Source organism: Larus michahellis, chromosome 2, assembly GCF_964199755.1.
Source record: "Larus michahellis chromosome 2, bLarMic1.1, whole genome shotgun sequence".
In the NCBI taxonomy this organism is placed as follows: Eukaryota; Metazoa; Chordata; class Aves; order Charadriiformes; family Laridae; genus Larus; species Larus michahellis.
In genome coordinates, this window is record NC_133897.1 from 117,424,550 (window position 1) to 117,444,321 (window position 19,772).

Below are 19,772 nucleotides of genomic sequence, written 5' to 3' on the forward strand. Positions count from 1 at the left end.
GGCATATGAGTGGCATAGGTGGATATCTGCTCCACTATTAACCTCCATGGGCTGCAGCGGAATCTCTGCTCTGGCACCTGGAGGACCTCCTCTCCCTCCTTCTTCTCTGACCTTGGTGTCTACAGAGTTGTTTGTCTCACATATTCTCACTCCTCTCTCCAGCTGCAGTTGCCCATTTTCTTTTCCTCTTCTTAAATAAGTTCTCAGAGGTGCTACCACCGTCGCTGATGGACTCAGCCTTGTCCAGCAGCAGGCCCATCTTGGAGCCGGCTGGCATTGGGTCTGTTGCACGCAGAGGAAGGTTCTAGCAGCTTCTCACAGAAAGCCACCCCTGTAGCCCCCCCACTACCAAAACCTGTCCATGCAAACCCAGTACATGTATGATAAAGGGCCTTGATTTGCCTGGTCGATAGCTCTTCCCAACCAAGCCCTGGGGATGGATGTGCACTCGCGAGGGAGCTGTGGTGTGAGCAATGGCTCACTTTGAATGAAGGCAGCAGCGTGGCTCTCCCAAACCAGGCGCTTCACAACTGCAACCTAAGGGCTCAGCGCTCCCCTGCAGACCGCTCGTGCAATAACCATGACGTTTGCTCTTTTAGCCATACTTACTCTCCCCAAGAGGGGTTGTCCAGCAGCATTTAAGTCGCAGAGCGGGAGAGGGGCTGGGGCACTGTGCAGTGGCTAGAGGGGCGGCTGCTGGGGGAAGCCCCAGTGCATACTCTGCTTCCCATGGCTGCAGCCTCCTGCTAGATGTGCATCCCGTAACTTGGGGACGGGCATGGACCTTTAGACATTAGCTAGGAAAAAATTTAGGGCATCTGTTTATACCTAGCTCAACTTATAGCCTTTACAGTGTAAGAACATACTCTAAACTGAAAGAAGGAGATTTATCTCAAAATAATAATTAAAAAAAGCATAAACCAGTCTCAGTTCTTGCCATTTATAACCATTATAAAGAACAATTGTTTTCCGAGGTAGGTTAGTCATCGGGAGACTTTAATTCATCAGTTTTGCTGACTACAACAAAACCATTCATGGAGGATCACTGGAATTGTTTTCCTGAAGGACAGGTTAATAACCTGTAACACCACACAGAAGACAAGACAAAAATCTCACTTTTAATTTTGTGGCTGGATGGATCCAGTAATCTCAAAGCTGTACAAGGTTTATTGTTGGCAAAGAGGCGTCTGCTTTTGATTTGAGTGTGCTAATGTAATATGCTGGTTTTGTGTCAGTACAAAAGCTTCTTTGTAAAAAACATACACACATATATTTTTCTGTATATCTGAACGTAAATATGTGTGTGTGTGTATGTTCACGCTTATATACCTGAATTTTAGAATCCTCTCTGTCCTAAGAGACAGACTTACTTTCCTAATGGCTAGTCATGCATGCTAGTAAAATACTACCATTTTACACTTGGGTGCCTGAATTTAAGCACTTATGGGTTTTTCAAGGCATTTAGTTGTTTAAAACCTAGAGATGGGTTCCTCATGGGATCATCTACTTTTGCACCCACTGGGAGCTTGTTGCAGTTCTGCATGCAGAATTACCTCTCAGTATTTGATTCCTACCTACCTGTTGAATCATAGAAACGTAGAATCATAGAATGGTTTGGGTTGGAGGGGACCATAAAGGTCATCTAGTTCCAACCTGTCTGCCATCAGCAGGGATACCTTCCCATGGCAGGGGGGTTGGAACTAGATGTACATAATTTGCATTAAATATAAGATCTACTGCTCATCAGTTTTGAAAACATTAGTTTTGAGAAATCTGTCATTTGAAGGAGGCTTGCAGTCTTCCTTCCAAAGTTCAAGGGGTGTTATCTCTTTTCAATGAATCACACTGGGGAAAACCATATGTAGTTTCATTTCCTGCACTACATTTCTTCAATTATCTTATCAGTACATTTTTTTGTCAGGGTTACAAAGGGAACCTTGCATCTTTGTCAAAACTGATCCACTAGCAGAAATATTATGAGGCCACCTAAGAACCTGCAGCAAGAGCCAAGAAAAAGACACAGAGGCAAATACTTCTAAAAGAATTAATCAGCAAAAAAATGAGTGTGCATATAATGTTTGAGTGTTCAGAGATGTGCTCCTGAAGCCTAATATGGTTGAGGAGTCAGGCATTTTGTAAGGTGGTTACTCCACGTCAAAGAGCAAAGATGCTTAGTCTCCCATGAAAAAAACACGGAAAAACAACAACAACAAAACAACCAAAAAAACCCCCAGTTTCTCCTCCAGCAAAACCTCTGCTTATCTGGAGCCCAAAAGGAATCTGCAGATGTATACCCCCTGCTTGAGAACAAAGTCTTCAGTCACTGGAATGCAATGCTATAAAAACAAATACTACAAAGCCTGGTAACAGAGGGATGTCTCACTTGCATATTTTTTTGTGACCATCTTGGTTTGCAGCGAAGGGGCTCCCCAAAGCATGTGAGCCAGCAGGATCCCTTTGTACTAGGTCGCTGTCTGTTTGGCCAGATGTCTTCCCAACAGTGAGATAGAAAAACCAGAGCTCTTATTAAAATAAGTCGGGGAAAGGAATGGAAAAAAGCATGTGTCCAGCGAAATGAGGCACATTGTGTCCCATCTGATCTTTATTAAAGGTTGCTCAAATCAGCAGTGAGAAATGCACATCATGCGGAAGTGACCCTGGCTCCCTGGGTTTGCAAGTGAGTGACAAATGTCTGGGAGCAGACCAACATTGAAAACACGTGTACAGGACACGGAGAGGAGTGTGCTGCACTACGAGCAACAATAACAAACGGACAAGAGCTGACTTTAGCCCAGAACCCCCTTTTGCCGGTTTTACATGTGTTCTGTCAGTGGCATGGGTGGCTGGGGTGTTTCCCTGTACCTTTACTATACAGCTTTCTAGACGAGAGGTTGCACATCGCATGGTAGGACACTGCGTTTTGTGTAAGCCAGGGAAGCAAACAGTCAAGTGGGTAAAACTGGGGGAAGTTTTGTCAAACTAAAGCCCAAGCATGGGCTCCTTCAAGTCCTGACTCTCAGGTTTTTGATAAACCTGTATAATTTTATGCCAACCTGCTGGGTTTTGTGTAATCGCAGCATTTGAAATGGTGTCCCATCTGTTGTTGCTTAATTTTTTTGGCTGTCACATCTTTTCAGAGCAACCCTTCAATAAAATTCAGTGTTCTCACAGCACAGACTAAATGCAGCTCCTGTATCAGAATGATTTTGTTTGGGCTTGGTCCTTAAACAGGGCAGTGGGGAGAAGCAAGAGGGCAAGCTGAAGCCAGGCTCTGTGCTTCGGGAGGTTGTGGAGCCCTGATTACACTGTAATTCATGCCTATACAGAGAAGGTTGCATTCCTGGCTTTTACCTTGCCTCATAGCCTGGATTATTTAACCGCACAGAAAGACCTCAGAGTGCATCTTCCAAATCTTTTCTTCAAGGTACCTCTGTAGTAATCTTTAGTAATTTGTATATATTTAGTAAGCTAGAAAGTCAGTTGTAGAGTTAAGAGCTATGTATTTGCAATAAAGAGTAAACTTAATAGCTCTGATTTTACTGTGTCCATCTCTAGGCAAAGGAAAACAAAGGAGCCTGTTAGAGCTCCCTGGGTTTTGACTCCAGCCCTGGACCTGGGGCACATTAGATGAGGGTAGTGGGGGTTCGATATCAGTTTCAAGCTGACAGGCAGAAAGTGCCAGCAGGCAACGCAACACACCGTTTCAGCCCAGCTTAGTTAATGGAATTGCTCCTGCCTGTATGATCGCTGTAGTACACTGTGTTTATGTTATTGATACCAACAGCACTGGACTCTTAAAGGATGGAAAGGTCTGGCTTTTGCTGGGGTGCTGTTCTGATGTCAGTTTGAAATATGCTGAAAGTAAAAGTTCCAAAAAGCCAAAGTGCTGTTTTATTGAACCAGCGATAGAGAGGACTGAGGCAAGTGAAACAAGATCCTTATGAAGCACTGGAACATACATGATGTTAGATGCTGAACTGCAGTACATCCAGTGACATCAGCGACGTTCCAGCTCATTACACTACACAGGAAGCCGGAGTATGGTGACAGAAAGCAGGCCATGTCATAAAATGAGTAATCTTAATATGAGACTGTAATCAAGTGAAACTTATTCTATGTGCGGTTGCTGTCAAAGGTTTTGTTTTAATTTCTGCCTTTCTCTGTGCTTTGTACCTCTGCAGTCTATCAGTCGTCCCAGTTATGGATCTGGCCCTGCTTCCATTAACGTTAAAATGGGGAGAATCAAGCTTTCTGTTATCTGTGTGTTTAGAAGGTGAATGTGATGTGCTTTGTGCCCCCAAAATGTGGGGGATGTTCAGAGACTTACAGGATTGGAATCTGAATTTTAAACCCTTGGGCAGAGGAACCTTGCATTCAGCACACCAGGGCTCAAAGAGCCCGTGACTACCAGCTAGCAGCAGCAAAATGGTGCTCCAGACACCTCGATTTCCAACTGTGAAATAATTTCAGTCTCTGAATACCCACTACAAACCCTTAGAAAACTGCACTTTCCCTCTCCAGCTTTTTCAGCAAGCAGAGCTTCCCCTCCAGCAAACTCCTGGAGACTGTCGACAAAACTAAGAAAACCAGCCCACAAATTGGGATCCATACATAACAATAGCAAATAATAATAGCAAACTTGGCTATTGAATTACGGACTCTTCACCTTTTCTTTTACAGTGCAGGAGTTATCGGCCTTACAAATCCAAGTCACCCAATAAATGGGCTGTGGAACTGCTCGTCTCTGTGCCAGCCCCTTTCCTGCCCACCTGCACCGGCAGGAGAGACGCCTTTCCCCTCTGGAGTTTCTGTTCTTGGGTTTATGCTTACAAGTTTTGTCTTATTTTTCCCTCACATTTCTGTTCCTGAAAAAAGAACCAGTGGTTCCTAACTGATATTATGCCTAAACTCCAACGAACACAAATCTATGACATCACTTTCATCACATGGCAACGGAATGTGACATCATAGCTGAAAGTTTAGAACAAACATGAGATGACATAATGTGGAAAGTGGGCTGACGTATGAGAGATGTATTTCTGTCTTAGCCACGGCTAGTATATATGCAGAGAGAATTGAGGAAAATGCCTTGTCAAATTAACTTTGTATAAATCCTCTTCCTGAATCACTCCAGTATTGTAATCCCTCCTTCAAGTACCCTGGGCTTAAGGAAGTCACTGGAAAATGCGGTTCCTTGAAAGAGAAATACAGTTGACTTAACTTGATATGTCGGTCACCCGTCCTCCGTGAACCCATGGGAAGTGGCCCGTGCTTTTCTCTTAAAAAAATGAAAAATAAAAAAAAAAACACTCTGCAGAAGGTTGTAAGTGGGGAAAAGTAAAATCAGCCGTGGGTTAGGCCTCGGGGGAAATATAAGTTACTCATAAAAAGCTACGGAGCAAGTTTTGATTAGTTAAGTAATCTGGTACATAGAATTTATTAGAGCTTAAAGCTTTCCTGTGGGAATCCCCTAATAGTACACAAATAGAGTAAAATGTCAAAGAAATGCATTTTCTGACAGACACAGAAAGCTACATTAATCCTGGCCTGCTTAACACACATCAGAAGGAGGGATAAATCCCACCCATTCGCTCCAGCACAGTGGTCCAGTTTGCATGTTTTTACACGTTTGTGTTACTGATGAATTTCTTGGTAACTTAATCAACACTTCCAACACTCTTGAGCTGTTCCTGAGAAGCACGTAGAGAAAAAAGGAATATTGATTTCCTAACAGACTCAAAGATATCGAACCATTCTGCAAATAGCTCAAATATAAAACAGTAATGGCCTGTTTTCTCTCATCAACTTGAGGCCCTTTTTCTTAAACTTGTCCACAAGGAGAAATTCACCGGCATTTTTCTGTTGATGTAGGCATACCACTAGCTTTACCAGTATAGCACCCCTTTCTTTTCTGTGGAAATAGTATTGTCCAAACCCACAAAAAATAAGAAAAAAATCTCTCTCATTATGGAAAGAAAGTGTTCACATGGTAACCATTTGTGGTAATGGTTGCAAACCAGGGCCAGTACTCCTACCAGGTTTTCACAATGCTATTTGATTTCTGTAGTGTCCTTCTGCCAGAGCTTTTACTGTTTCCTATTGCCTCTGTAGGGAGACTGGATGCTAAGAGCGATCTGCTGCGGCGTGATGCCTGACAAAAAGGATGCTAATAAACATTTGACTTCCAAAGCTCACCATAGTCTTGTTAGCACAATCGGAAAATAGTCCTGCCTCTCAGGAAAGCCACAGGTTTTCCAGTGAAGCAGAACCTACTTCTCTTCCACATGCTAAAATCCCAAAGTGATTGTATCACTAAACTGATACTTCAACCGCCGTGGAGGCTATCTTGGCAGAATAGGCAGATATCTGTTTACGTAAATAATTTTTTCTCTAGAAAATGGAGGAGAGGAAATGGGGAGATAAAACCAGAAATGTGTTCTTTGGTGTTGTTTAAAAATTCTTAAAATCTTCTTTTGCAGGTATTCAGGAGGGGACGCAATGTACCAAATGTAAAAATAACTGGGCACTGAAGTTTTCCATCATCTTATTATATATTTTATGTGCCCTGTTAACAATCACAGTAGCCATTCTGGGATACAAAGGTATGTATGCATCAAGCCCAACATTTCATTTCAGCCAAGCATCCAAGCATATTTCCACTTATTAGATAGACAGGCAATTTATCACATTTCACCTTAAATATCAATACCTTGTCAATGTTGGCTTTTTGTACACAAATAACAACAAACTACAACCTTAGATTTTCACTTTCAAACAATTATGAAGTTTTGAAACTAGATTAGGCATTTGAAAGAAAAGAAAAAAGTTAGGACAAAATGATCGTTCTTCCACCATGAAGAAGTACTAACTGGAAGACTAAAAGCTCTGCAACATGTGCTATACCTTGATTTCACTGAGCTTTTTTACATATATCACACTTCTCCAGAATAAATGTCCTTCTTAATGGGAGAGTCAGGAGTAGTCTTACTAATGTAATATTTATCACAGGAACAAAGCGTAGTATCAGTATTACTTTGAAATATCTGGAAGAAAGATGGGACCAGGAGGTGCCAATGTATTGAGTTATCTACAATTATTTTGATGAACAAAGATGCTTAGATGCTTTTTACAGTAATTTCAAAGATTATGGTAGTTGGGCAACCCAGTAATGGAGAAAATTTCATTTGTGCAAGTCATCGGTAGGGCCCATTGGAAAGCAAAGCTTAAAATTCCCATATGTCTTGATCACTAATTACCTGTAGCCACTTAGGCATTCTTATGAATATTTTGATGTAAATGTCTGCTTGTTGTGCAGTCACAGCTATAATAAGTTAAATAAGTAAGACGTGAGTTTCTGGTAAGAAAAAGAAAGTCAGTAATGCCATTGTGAGCAGCATGTTGCAGAGAAAACCAAGCTAGCTTTAAACTAGCTGCTTGAGTATGGCTCTGAGAGTAGCTTCAGAACCCCTCCAAGAAGCTGGGTAAATATTCATGTGATTAGCACGCAGTGCGTCCTGTGCCGCCAACAGCTGCACTCATAGCAGAGCTGACATCACCTCTGGTCCTTTGCCAGCAAAAGAAAAGGAAATTGTAGAAATAGAAAGGGATAAATACTTATTTAAGAGGATTTGGTACAGTTCTGAGTGGGAAGAAAATTAAAACTACTTGGTTTAGATGGAAGATTTAGCCAGGGAGAGGAGAGAATGTGAAGGACAGATAGAAACACATAGGTATTCCTTTTTCATGGTAAAGCAGACGGAATGTGGCAAATTAAAATCAAATGTAAAGAAAAGTAGTACATATATAATTGGTCATACATTCTCCTGAAGAATGTGTAACTGGTCTCTGGAAGTCAGATTCTGAGAGAAAATAAAAAGACTTTATGGGATTCAAAAACTTGCTCTTGATCTATGAAGATAAGATAATTTGGTTATATGGACTAGGGGAGGACAAACTTAGGCCTTTTGGAGGTATAAATCTGCAGAAATCTGCTTGCAGAAGATGAGAATAGGATCCTTCTGGGCTATAACCCAGCCACTAAACACCTGGGATTTAGCAGAATTTTCGTCAAGAGAGTTTTATACCAGGCCATCAGTTGTGGGGCTCACCAGAAGACTCAGACCTCACTTGGCATCAGAAACAGCATATCAAGTTGGAGGGACCATTGCTGTATATCTTGCTTTGGCGAACGTTTGTTCATGTGTGTGTAGGAAGTAATAGCAATAAGGAACCTGTCCAAAAGATCTCTTTGGGAGAGGGAGTTTCTCCTCCTCATTTCAATCCACAGTTTTCAAGCTGCTTTCTCTATAGGGACCTCTAGCACTGTGTTTTCTCCAGGCTTTGCTCTCATCTTGAGGGCCCTTCTTTACTACTCTGATTTCTAAATCTCCTTCTTCTACTGAGTAGCCATTGGTGCCTGACCAGGGACTAGTCTTTCTGTCATAGCAATACCAAGCCACATCTATCCAAGGCAAGGACAAAAGAATTTCCTCTCCCACCCAAAAATGGGAAGAAGATTATAGGAAGGTGGATAATGCACATCTTGCTCACAGACCTTAAGACATTTTGGTGACCACTGCTCACCAACTTGGTGACTGCTCCACTTGAATGCCAAGGAAATGGCATATGGTGGAGAAAAGCCCTGTTTAGTCCAAGGTATCCCTTTTGTAATGCCAAGCAGCAAATGGTCTTATGTCAGGCATTACTTTCACCCTCTTTACCTTCAGCTCCGCAGCACCTAAGCGCTAATTTGCAGGGAAAACATGAGTTAGACAAAACCCCAGCTGGTGGTACATATTCAAAGGAATTACTGCAATATTTTTGATGATTGGGAAGGAATTAGGCCTTAAAGGAAGAACAAAACTCAAAATAAAATTTTATAGAACTCTCGAACTCTCCTCTCTGCATCACTTTGGCTTGTCTTTTTTATTGCAATATTACGCTGAAAGAAGGAATTCTGCTGGCATCAGGGATTCTTTCAGTCTCGCAGCTAAGTTTCCATTAAATTTGCCTCCCACACTTATGTTTATAAAGCCCAAAACTGCTTTTAAAACTTTCATTTCCTACGTGGTATTTAGATATCCTTTGTGATTTAAAACGTTAAAACTACTAATCAGTGGATTAAATATGGCAGGCAAAAAAATAACTCAATGGGAGGCAAAGTCAACATAGAACAAACCTCCAAACTGGTGGTAAAAATTACATAGTAGGTTGGAGAAACCTGAAACCAAAACATGAATTAAACATCAAGGTTATGAAGGAGTAACAAGCCGAGTTTACTATTAGTTTGCTTTGAGAAGACATACTAAATTATGGTTAAAAAATGTTTAAAAAGCAATCTGTAATTTTTTACGCCTATTTTCTTAAATTAAATGCAAAATACAAAGTTATAATTTTTCTGGCACCAGCCAGTGATGGATAAGCCTATTGAAGGTGAATGATCTTCCTGTGACTCATTGCAGTGAGGGAGGCTAGCGTGCGCTCAGCTTGAATTTCTGGTAGTTCTCATTCTCTGGTCAGTCCTCGTTTTTAAGTTTTTTGACTAATGCCTACCATGACTTTCATCTACTTCTATTATCTGTCTCCCAGACAGAGTTTGTCTGCCATTACCTAGGGCCAACACATCCCGGTGAGACGGTACATTTTGTCCCTGCTTCTGAAACAGTGACTCGCTTGCAGACAGTCCTCATTGTTCCGGTCAGCAACTACTTGAAATTTTTACTTCTTTTGGAGGGTCTTTACCACATTTTCCACAGTGACCTTGTCAGAAAGTGAGATGATAATGTAGAGAGATCTGACCAAACTGAGAATTAAGGTGAAGCTATCCAAGAGCAAGTTTAAGGCATAGACAGACTTTGCATTTTTGAGAGCAGCAGACTGTTGGGAGCAGCAGAGTGGCCTTCATAAGGGATGTTACGGCTGGTCTGCCTCTTTTGCCTTTACCTGTTTCTGGAGAAGATGGGAAGAAGCTCTTCAAGTAAGCCCCAGAAGTTGACTTCCAATCCTGAGCGTGCTCCACATGCTCCCCTACTACTGAAGGCTCCATCCAGAGATGGTGGTGGGAGCTACTGCCAGGGAAGGAGAGGCATTCACAATAATAGGACATCCATCCATATGACCCCTTTGGACAGCAAGAGCAACAAAACCTACTTTGGACACAGCTCTCTACTCGTTCTCCCCAGAGTTCATCTTTTCCACTTGCAGGGCGGTAGCAAGAAAGAAAATAAGCTACAACTTGCTTGGGGAAGGAGTTTGGGCATGAGATCAAGTCCCTCAGGTCCACCATTTGTTTGACCATGGAGGCTAAGATCCTGCCCCTGTACGTAGCAAGTATATGCATTGATTTGTCTATGGGGTGACAAAATTCAGCTTAGCCTGCATCACGGGGAATCCTTGAGCTAACCCTGCAGAGGGTTAATGTTTGCAGAGACCTTTACTGTTTCTGCTGCTGGAGATGGCTGGTTTGAAATTGGCTCTGGCCTCTCTCCTCTACACTTCACACGACAGGACTGACTTGCCCTCTGAGGGGAAACAGAATTAAAATACAGGAAATGGTTTGTCTGATATAGCTAATTCTGTACTTCTCATCAGTTAATCTGGGTAAGTCATCGCCAGTTTAGTGTCAAATAGACAAAAATCAATACCTTCTGTATTTGAAAGCAGCCTTCTCTTTCCAGCCTCTCTAACCCAGCATCTTCCAGCTAAGTGTCACGTCAGCCCTCTTGATCCAGGGATGCTGTCTGGCATCCAATTACACACTACAATTAGAAGCTATTACTTTCTGTAGGAGACAAGCTGCTGGGGACTGAAAGACCTTTTAACAGTGCTTATTAATGATCTCTCAGACACAGTCCAGGCGTGGTCTTCCCCACATATCAGGGCCAATTGTCAATAAGGCTTCTGATTAAAGTCCTGCTTCGGCAAATTTTTGGTGTGTTCCACACAAAGAACGCCCACAGCTACAGACCAGCTTTGGTACTTCTAGTGCAGGGCGGTGTTTTTCTTAATTTTCAGCAATGAAAATACCGTACACAGTTGTATCTTTAATTCCATTCAATCTCATCTAACTGCCAGTACAGGCTACTATAAATTGGTAGCATTTCTACGATTTTCATTTGCTTTGGACTCTTCAGGGGAATATTTTAACCCAAGTTTCCAGTGTTAGATTTCATTCAACCATGAAAACATTCTTGTTGTTATAGGACAGCATAAAATCTCAGTTTTTGAAACTTCAGATCTGAAGTAGAAACTGGCATTCATTTGAACAGCAAAAGGAAGAAACTACATTTTCCTTTCACTATTGATAATATATATTCATTTGCCAACTCCAAGTGTGTTGCATAACTGGAGAAAACAGGTGAATATTATGCTAAATCTGAATTAATGAGACCCACAGGTGATGTCACATTCTTAGTCAAGGCACAGGTCCAGCAGAAACACTTGGAGTAGGCCTGCTTTTTAAATCCGGATGCTTTCACGAGGTTCTGTCTACGTGCCCAGAGTAAACCATGTCCTTCACAATGACTATCCAGAAACAAAGCAGAACACCACAGACTGAACAAGGAGCTGCCTAGAACTAGCCAGGAGGGAAAGCCAAGTATGGTCGCCACGCTTACTGCATGTGATGCATAGGTGTATGCATGCATCAATGGAGTGTGAGAAGCAGCTGCAAGACCTTTGCTGATCTGGGCTCCAGCCTGGAAGACAGTTGGGCAGGACAAACAGAGAGTCAACTCTGGCTTCATTTTGGAAAAACAGCATACAGCATTTTGGCAAATAACTTTAATGGGCAGAAGAACCAGTGAAACATTAGTGCTACATTGTGGGGTGAAATGCTTCCTAAAGCAGAAAGCATTGAGCAATGGTCCCTCTGAAAAATCAAAGCCATTACTGTAGTCTAGATCTGGTGTTTAGCAAGCCATGTGCCATCGTCCCAAATGCAGAAAGCCGCACTCTGACACCATCTTTACGTACACGGTAGTGTCTGTTTTACTGGCTTGTTAACAGTATAGAAAGGAGAAGGAAGGGAATTCATCAAAGGGTGTCTGGTCTCTCTGAAAACCTTGAGACGACTTCTCTGTTATAACTCCACTTACCTGAGTGCAGTTGCACCAGAGATAATCTTGGCCTGCTGTTTCTCCAGTTGGCTTTGGGGAAGCAATGAAAGCCTGCTGTGTAACTGTGGTACCCCGAGTCAGAAAAAGAAGGGCAAAAGTTAATTAAGAAGGAGCACTTGGTGGACGACACTTTAAAGCTCTGGGATTCTTGTGGTTTCTCATGAGCAGCAAAAGGTCCTCTAAATTTCCACTTCTTGTAAAAACCCCAATCTTTACACAGCAACAACTTCTATGAGGCTATTTCCTAGCTGCAGATTATCTCATGGACAGAAAGAGTTAGCAGTACCCCACACAGGTTTACAGACTTGGCTTCACTATCTCACGACATGGGAAACACCTTATTTCTTCTATTTGAAACAGGGAGACTGGCACAGTAACTCCTGTAGCCTCTCCCAGGGTTGGTGCAGATCCATTCTGCTCCCAGTGCAGCAAAAGGGCTAAATAATCTGCCGATGAGAAGAAATTTCTGCCCTGTGTGTGGTTTGAATGCAGAAGCGCATTAGACTAGGTTTGGCATGGAAGCTGAAGGGTGCCTCTAACCTTGCAAGCATTTCACATTTTTGTCACTGTAAGCCACTCCAGGCTCTTTATTTGTTACTCTGCTTTTTCCATTCCCATATCAATTCCATCAAATAATCAGATTGTCTCAGTGACAAGAAAATGACTCAGACATTACAAAATAAAGAGCATATCAGCCATAAATCTGCACTTGCTGAATGACCGTCCTTTCAATCTTAATGAGGCAGAATGGTTTCAAGACCATTTTGGATGATCTGTATCATTATCAATGTTTAAAAGTTGAACCCCAAAACATTTAGTAATTGCATCTTCAGACTGCTATCACAAAACAAAGTTTGTTAGCCAGGTGGCAATTTTTAATGATTAAAAGGCATAGGAAAAAAAATGTTCTTTTGAAGGAGAAATGGCTCATAGGAAAATAAAAGGAAGTTTTCTCTCATACATGTGAACCTTTAGCAACCAGTCTGCCTTTGCCACACAGCACTGTGGTTGGAGCATGGAAATACTGTTAAAAGAAAAGGACTTGGTTCATGAGGAAAACCCACAAAGAGGGATTTCCTCATTCAGGAGAGATATTGCTCATGAGCACTGGGTAACTGGAAAAATGGTGGGTCCCACCAGCAGATAGGAGCTCATCCTTCCAACATTTCACAGAGCAACAGCAGAGTGTACTGGCAAGCCAGGCAATTCTAAGGTAGTTTCTTTTTTCTTTCGTTTGATAGTAGTGGTGGTTTTTTGGTTTGCTTTATTGTTTACTAGACTTTTTTCATAATTTCACTTTTTTTCTTTCCATAACATACTGTTCTCTTTCCCCTAGTTGTAGAAAAAATGGACAATGTGACAGGTGGCCTGGAAACATCCCACAGAAGATATACAGAAAAGCTCACAGAGGTGGAGAGTGGTCTGAAGAAATTAGGTAATCAACACACAAGCAAAGGCCTTTTGTATTATGGCTTTGGGGTGTTCTTCTGGCAGATAGTGGCAGGAAATTTGCCTGAAAAATCTCTGGCTATGACAAGATACGGCACTTCTATTCCAATTTCTCAAGTACTTGGGAAAGCACTTAAAATAGTTAAGATCAGCTCTACTTAGGACAGCATTTTAAGCGTACTTCAGTGTTTACAGTTCCCACTGAAGTCACTCTGAAATCATTTATACTAAAATAAACAGACACTTAAAGGTTGTCCTCAGGAGAGAGTCTTCTCAGTGGTAGAGATGTAAAACATAGCAGAAGTGGTTCCACAGCACAAGAGATTCTACATAAAATGAAAATCTGTCACCCAGTCATCTTGATGCTGGTTTAGCAATTAAGATTCAAACCTGAAGGCCATTTTAAGGGGCGCACAAATAATCAGCTGTTGAAAACTCCTATGTCTGAGGCAAGCTGATTACTTCCATAAAATGTTTCTTAATCATCTCAGGGAATACAGGACACAAGGTTGTTGTGAGTTCAGGTCTCCTAAGTGCTATCACAGTTCTCAGTTTGCAGGAAGATGGAAAAAGATCATGGATAAGGATTCTACTCACTAAGTGTACATTTCTACTTTTTTTCCTTGTCTGGAAAGGAAGCAGAGTTGTTTATTATAAATTTCTATATACGTAGACTTATAATTTATATAATTAGTTTTTATATAAATATTAATACGCACATACATGCATGTGCTTCTTGAAATAAGTTTTGTTTAGCTTCATAAACCGTATATTGAGACGCGTATTTCTAGGAGAAATTACTTGCTTGCAGCCTGATCATAAATTTTTACAACTTATTCCCCTCAAAAAATAGCTGGATTCTGAAGTATTTTCACGCTGCTTTTAGTTCAAAGACTGGGAGTAATTCAGTGGCATGTACTTTTAGTGATACATACACAGAAGTAAATGTTACACCTTAAAGCATATGCAACCTTTTGGGTTATATTTGGGTTATTATATTATGCTGATCAAATTTTCACAACTCGGAGCACCTTTGATTCATTCACGCCCACACCTTTTTACACGCTGCCGGATGGATGGCCAGGGAGATGCTCAGGACCATCCGTTCCCATTTAAGTGGAGGAATTGCCATGGAGGAGGTAAAAAATGTTACGAGGCAATGTGTGTGGGAGGCATAAAGGTAAGCAAACTGCTGTAAGGCCAGAAGGGTAACAGCATGTGGTGAATGAAAGACAGGCCTTCAGGGATTAGCTGTATGTGGACCTGGCAGTTGTCAGAGCTGTGTGAGGAACACAGTATAATCATCTGAGCTATAACAAAGAGGTAAACACAGAGTCAGAGCTGAGAAGATCCTGGAGTCAGACAAGTGGCAGGGAACTGTGCTCCGGAAGATGTCCATTTGCGAAAGACTCCATAAACACTTCAGACTGAAGTCTCACAAGCCACCATTTGGTGTTCACCATTGTGACTCATTCAGATACCCCAGAAGAAGGCTCCATACACAGCTGTATTCACTGTAGTTTATGAAAATCCTTCTGCCCTCTCTTGGAGTCATCTTAAATGACGGACTTCAGACCGCATAATTCATAAATATAGCTATACGTAGATGAGGACAAAAATATATGGACTGTGTGTAGGAGAGGGAAGTAATTGAGGTCAAGAAAGGGAATCTTCCCTGAGAGTGAGTGTTGACTGCTTATTTCCTTGGTTTCTATGTCCTGTCTGATGAGCTGTACAGCCTCAAAAGCTTAATCATACCCAGGCAAGCTTCCAGAAGTATACTGTAGGGCAGTGTAAGCAAGAGCGGAGATGTTCCTCTAAGATTAAAGGTTTTGCCTTCCTGAAACTCAGAACATGAGGAAACAATAATAGCAAAATAAATGTCATTAAAAGCAATAGTAGTATGTTAGAGAGAAACACAGAAATACATCATATCCTGTCATATCTGGAGTAGCCTGCTGGCAAAGCTTTTCTCTCTAACCCAGATTGTTTTAAAATAGGTATTAGAAATTTTTTAAATCTCAACACAAGAATTTAAAAAATTAAACGATACGTACTAAATCACAGTGAAGATATTCCACCTGCCAGGAAAAGGAGGAAGAAAATATGAACAGCTAAAATTTACCTCTGAGCTTTCAGCAATAGCCAGTTGTAACTTCAAAACATAAACTTACGGATAACTCTGTAATATTCTGAATTCTGCTTACCATTCAGTTTTCAGTAAGAATACAAGCACTACTTGCCTGAGTATATTCATCAATTTCTACCAGTAGCTCTTCCTGTATGTGACAACAGAATCACCATTTTGTCCTCCTCAGCAAGACACAAGGTCTTCATCTCTTTGATTTTTTGTCTCTCTTGTGGCAGAACTTTCCTTAGTGGTTTCTCTTTTCTGGAATAGATAGCATAGAAGTTCTGTTGACAGAACATTTTGACAATCTGACTGTATTAAAATGGACTGTTCTTTTTTATACTGTGTTTTAAAATACTCATCCTAAAGTCTTTCAAATTTCTTTCTGTACAACAGATGACCAAGCTGGACAAAAAGCCATGAATACTAACACTGAACTGTCTAGCTTCAGATCTGACATACTTGCTCTTCGTCAGCAGCTTCATGACATTGCAGAGAAAACTACCAGAAACAAAGATACACTGGAGAAGCTGCAAGAGTCTGGAAATGTATTAGATGATAGACAGAGCCAAATGAGAAGTGCCTTGGACAGTAACTCTTTCATGATCATCAGTGTCAATAAGACTCTTCAGGCATATACTGGCTATATCAACAATCTTCAGCAAGACACAAGTAATATTCAAACAAACTTGCAAAACCAAGTGCATTCTCATAATGTGGTCATCATGAACCTGAACAACTTAAACCTGACACAAATACAGCAAAGAAATCTTATCAGTGTCCTGCAGAAGTCAATGGAAGATACAAGCTTAGCTATTCTAAGAATCAAGAATGACTTTCAAAATCTACAGCAGGTTGTCCTTCAAGCCCGGAAGGACACTGACTGGCTTAAGGAGAAAGTACAAAATTTGCAGACTTTGGCCGCCAACAACTCAGCATTGGCAAAAGCTAACAATGATACACTTGAAGACATGAACAATCAGCTCAGCTCCTTCAGTGGGCAAATGGAGAATATCACCACAATTGCCCAAGCCAATGAACAAAATCTAAAGGATCTCCAAGAACAGCATAAAGAATATGAAAACAGAACTTCTGCCAAATTCAACCAGCTAGAAGAGAGGTTCCAGGTCTTCGAAACTGATATAGTCAATATCATTAGCAACATCAGCTACACTGCTCATCATCTACGGACACTCACTAGCAATCTCAATGAGGTCAGGACAACTTGCACAGACACCTTAAGTAAACATTCAGATGAGCTGATTTTTATGAACAGCACACTAGCCAATATTCGCTTAGATTCTGCATCTCTCAAGATGCAACAGGATTTGATGAGGTCAAGGTTAGATGTTGAAGTTGCCAATTTGTCAGTAATCATGGAAGAAATGAAGCTGGTAGATTCCAAACACGGCCAGCTCATCAAGAACTTCACTATCCTACAAGGTATGCAGCTTCTCTAGTGATGCCCATAATGGTCTATGCTGAATGCCTGCTTGCATTACTTCTTTAGTTCTGTGGAAGTTAGTTAGCGCATGCTGGTACAGAGTTTTCCATTATCTAATCCTAAACTTTGGAAATGTAAATGTAGCTTGGATATTCCTTACTAATTTTCCTGTGCCTTCTCTACATACCTAGAATGGGGATGCTATGAAAGAAGGTTCTGACTTAGCAAAATTTTATTCTGAGTGACTGACTGGATCTGCTTTTGATTTAGTTTCTAAAATAAGCTAGTGAAGGTGTGGAACCTCAAGAAACCAGTCCCTGCTAAGGAGGAAATGTCTAAAAAATATACGTTGGCCTATTCCCAGAAAGGTCCACCCTTACTGAAAAACAAGTTGCTATTTCACTTTAAGCCAGTTGTTAGTCTGCCAGAAAACATCCTACTTTGCTTAGTTTTTAATCCTGGGATATTTTATTTTCTCCAGAAATAAATAGCATCGAGTTTAGGAGGTCTCTCCCAGCCAAGTATTATCCCAGATGAAAAGAACGCTCATATTTCCAACCTGATGTGAACCAGTCAGGCCTAAAACTCCAGTCACAAATATAAATCCATTGCTCCAAATAAACTGAGGCTGATATAGAGCCAAGATTACATGTCAGTAACCTTAACTTTTCTCATTGCAGACAGGCCTAAGTGACTCCAGGTTAGGAATTTATCTCTGGAGGAGTTTAAATGATGTAGGATGGGGGGGGGGGGCAGGGGGAGGGGGCGGTATTGGCAAGGCATTTGCTCATCCGTGATCAGAATCCAAAATTATATTGTTGTTTATTGTTGTCACAATATTTCCATTTCCTATTGTGGGTATTGCTCTCTTTCCTGTTATAACTGGCCAATTAGCAAATAGTACTTCTGGTCTTTTCCACAGTTGGCCTATTGCTCGCTATCCATCATTTTGTCTCATTTTGACAACCCATTATTGACAGAGCAGCAAACAGGGTCATTGCAGGAGAAGGAGTCCTGTAGTCTAAGAGTGGAGTGATGGGGCTAGAAGGAAAAGGGAGCATAGCAGAGTGAGGGAACAAGAGCATCAATGAGCAGGACCGTGTGCATCAACAGCACGGAGTGTGTCTTGCAGGGACGGGCACCTTGGCTGGTCACCTGGAACATGGGGTCACCATCCAGTTCACAGGACAAGGTGCCTCAGATTATTTTCTTCTGTATCCTGTATTTCACGGAGACTGAGGAAAGAGCAATGGTATATAGTGCCTGAGAAGCAGGCATACTTTTACAAGCACTGCTCAAAGTAGCTCAAAGCAGCACCATTTTCACAGTGCTGAACAGCCGGTGTTGCTGGTCGAGATATATTAAACAAAGACCCGATGTGGGCCTTTTGTTTTGTTTTCTGTCCATATCCCCACTTTTCATGTTTACATTGTTTCAGGCCCTCCTGGTCCAAGGGGACCTAAAGGTGACAGAGGCCCTCAAGGTCCTCTTGGCCCCGCTGGCCTGAAAGGACAAAAAGGAGAGAAAGGAGAGCCCGGACCACCAGGACCTGCAGGTGAAAAGGGCCCACCTGGTCCAGCTGGGCCACCAGGAGAAAAAGGAGGGAAAGGTTCAAGAGGATCGCCTGGCTCCAAAGGTCAGAGAGGTTCTCCTGGCAAGACGGGTCTTCCTGGACCAAGCGGAGACCCAGGGCCACCAGGTCCACAAGGCAAAGATGGTCCACCTGGGCCACAAGGCCCACCAGGATTTCAAGGCCTGCAAGGAACTGTGGGAGAGCCAGGGGTACCAGGACCTCGAGGACTACCTGGGCTACCCGGAGTCCCTGGGCTGCCTGGTCCAAAGGGCCCACCTGGCCCGCCAGGGCCACCAGGTCCAGGGATGCCAATGGCACTACAAAGTGAACCTACGTCAGTGCCCGAGGCTAATGGTAAGCTGTCAACACACCACGTCCATCTTCTACTGAGAAACAAATATATGTAGCAGAGGGTGCTCACCGCTTAGTTACTGGTTCAAATAACCTCTGCTACCTTAGACTAAGTCTCTGCGATTTATCACAAAGAGCCCTGTTAAATGAAGCCATACCTGTTGGTCTTCCTTCTGATGACCTGAAACTCATTTAAGTTAATGTTTACGGCTAAAGAAAAAGCAGCAGTGGTAGGAGTAATAAATAATCCCCTTGACCACGCAGTTTAGCCTTGATTTCACAGAATCAGGACCCTAATGAATAAATCCCCAAACTGTATGTAAGTATTTTAGGTGGCAGCATGCTGTAGATGAGTATGGGATACTCTACTATTTAGTGGCCCTCTGCAGAAAGTTATGGCTGACCCATTGTATTATCAGTAACTGGTTTAACACAAAAAATTCACATCACAGGTTGTTCTCCTCATTGGAAGAACTATACAGAAAAGTGCTACTACTTTTCAATTGAAAGAGAAATTTTTGAAGAGGCAAAGTTATTCTGTGAAGAGAAGGCATCACGCTTGGTTATCATAAACAACAAAGAGGAGCAGGTAATTACCTTCTCCTTCTGTTTTTCAAGGAGAGAGTTTGAAGTTATTTAACATGTGGAAGCCACAAGGCAAGTGGGAAGCTGAGAGCATCATGAATTCATATAGTGAGGCAGACACAG

At 41.8% G+C, this 19,772-nt stretch overlaps 1 protein-coding gene across 1 annotated transcript in view; it reads left to right on the forward strand.

Annotated features, from left to right (window-relative positions):
- Nucleotides 1-19,772, forward strand: part of COLEC12 (collectin subfamily member 12) — a 103,242-nt gene that overhangs the window by 79,168 nt on the left and 4,302 nt on the right. The window contains exons 3-7 of the mRNA XM_074576795.1: nt 6,480-6,602; nt 13,453-13,551; nt 16,093-17,139; nt 18,579-19,067; nt 19,517-19,653. Coding sequence (XP_074432896.1) covers nt 6,480-6,602; nt 13,453-13,551; nt 16,093-17,139; nt 18,579-19,067; nt 19,517-19,653 — 1,895 coding nt within the window. The remainder of the gene's footprint in view (nt 1-6,479; nt 6,603-13,452; nt 13,552-16,092; nt 17,140-18,578; nt 19,068-19,516; nt 19,654-19,772) is intronic.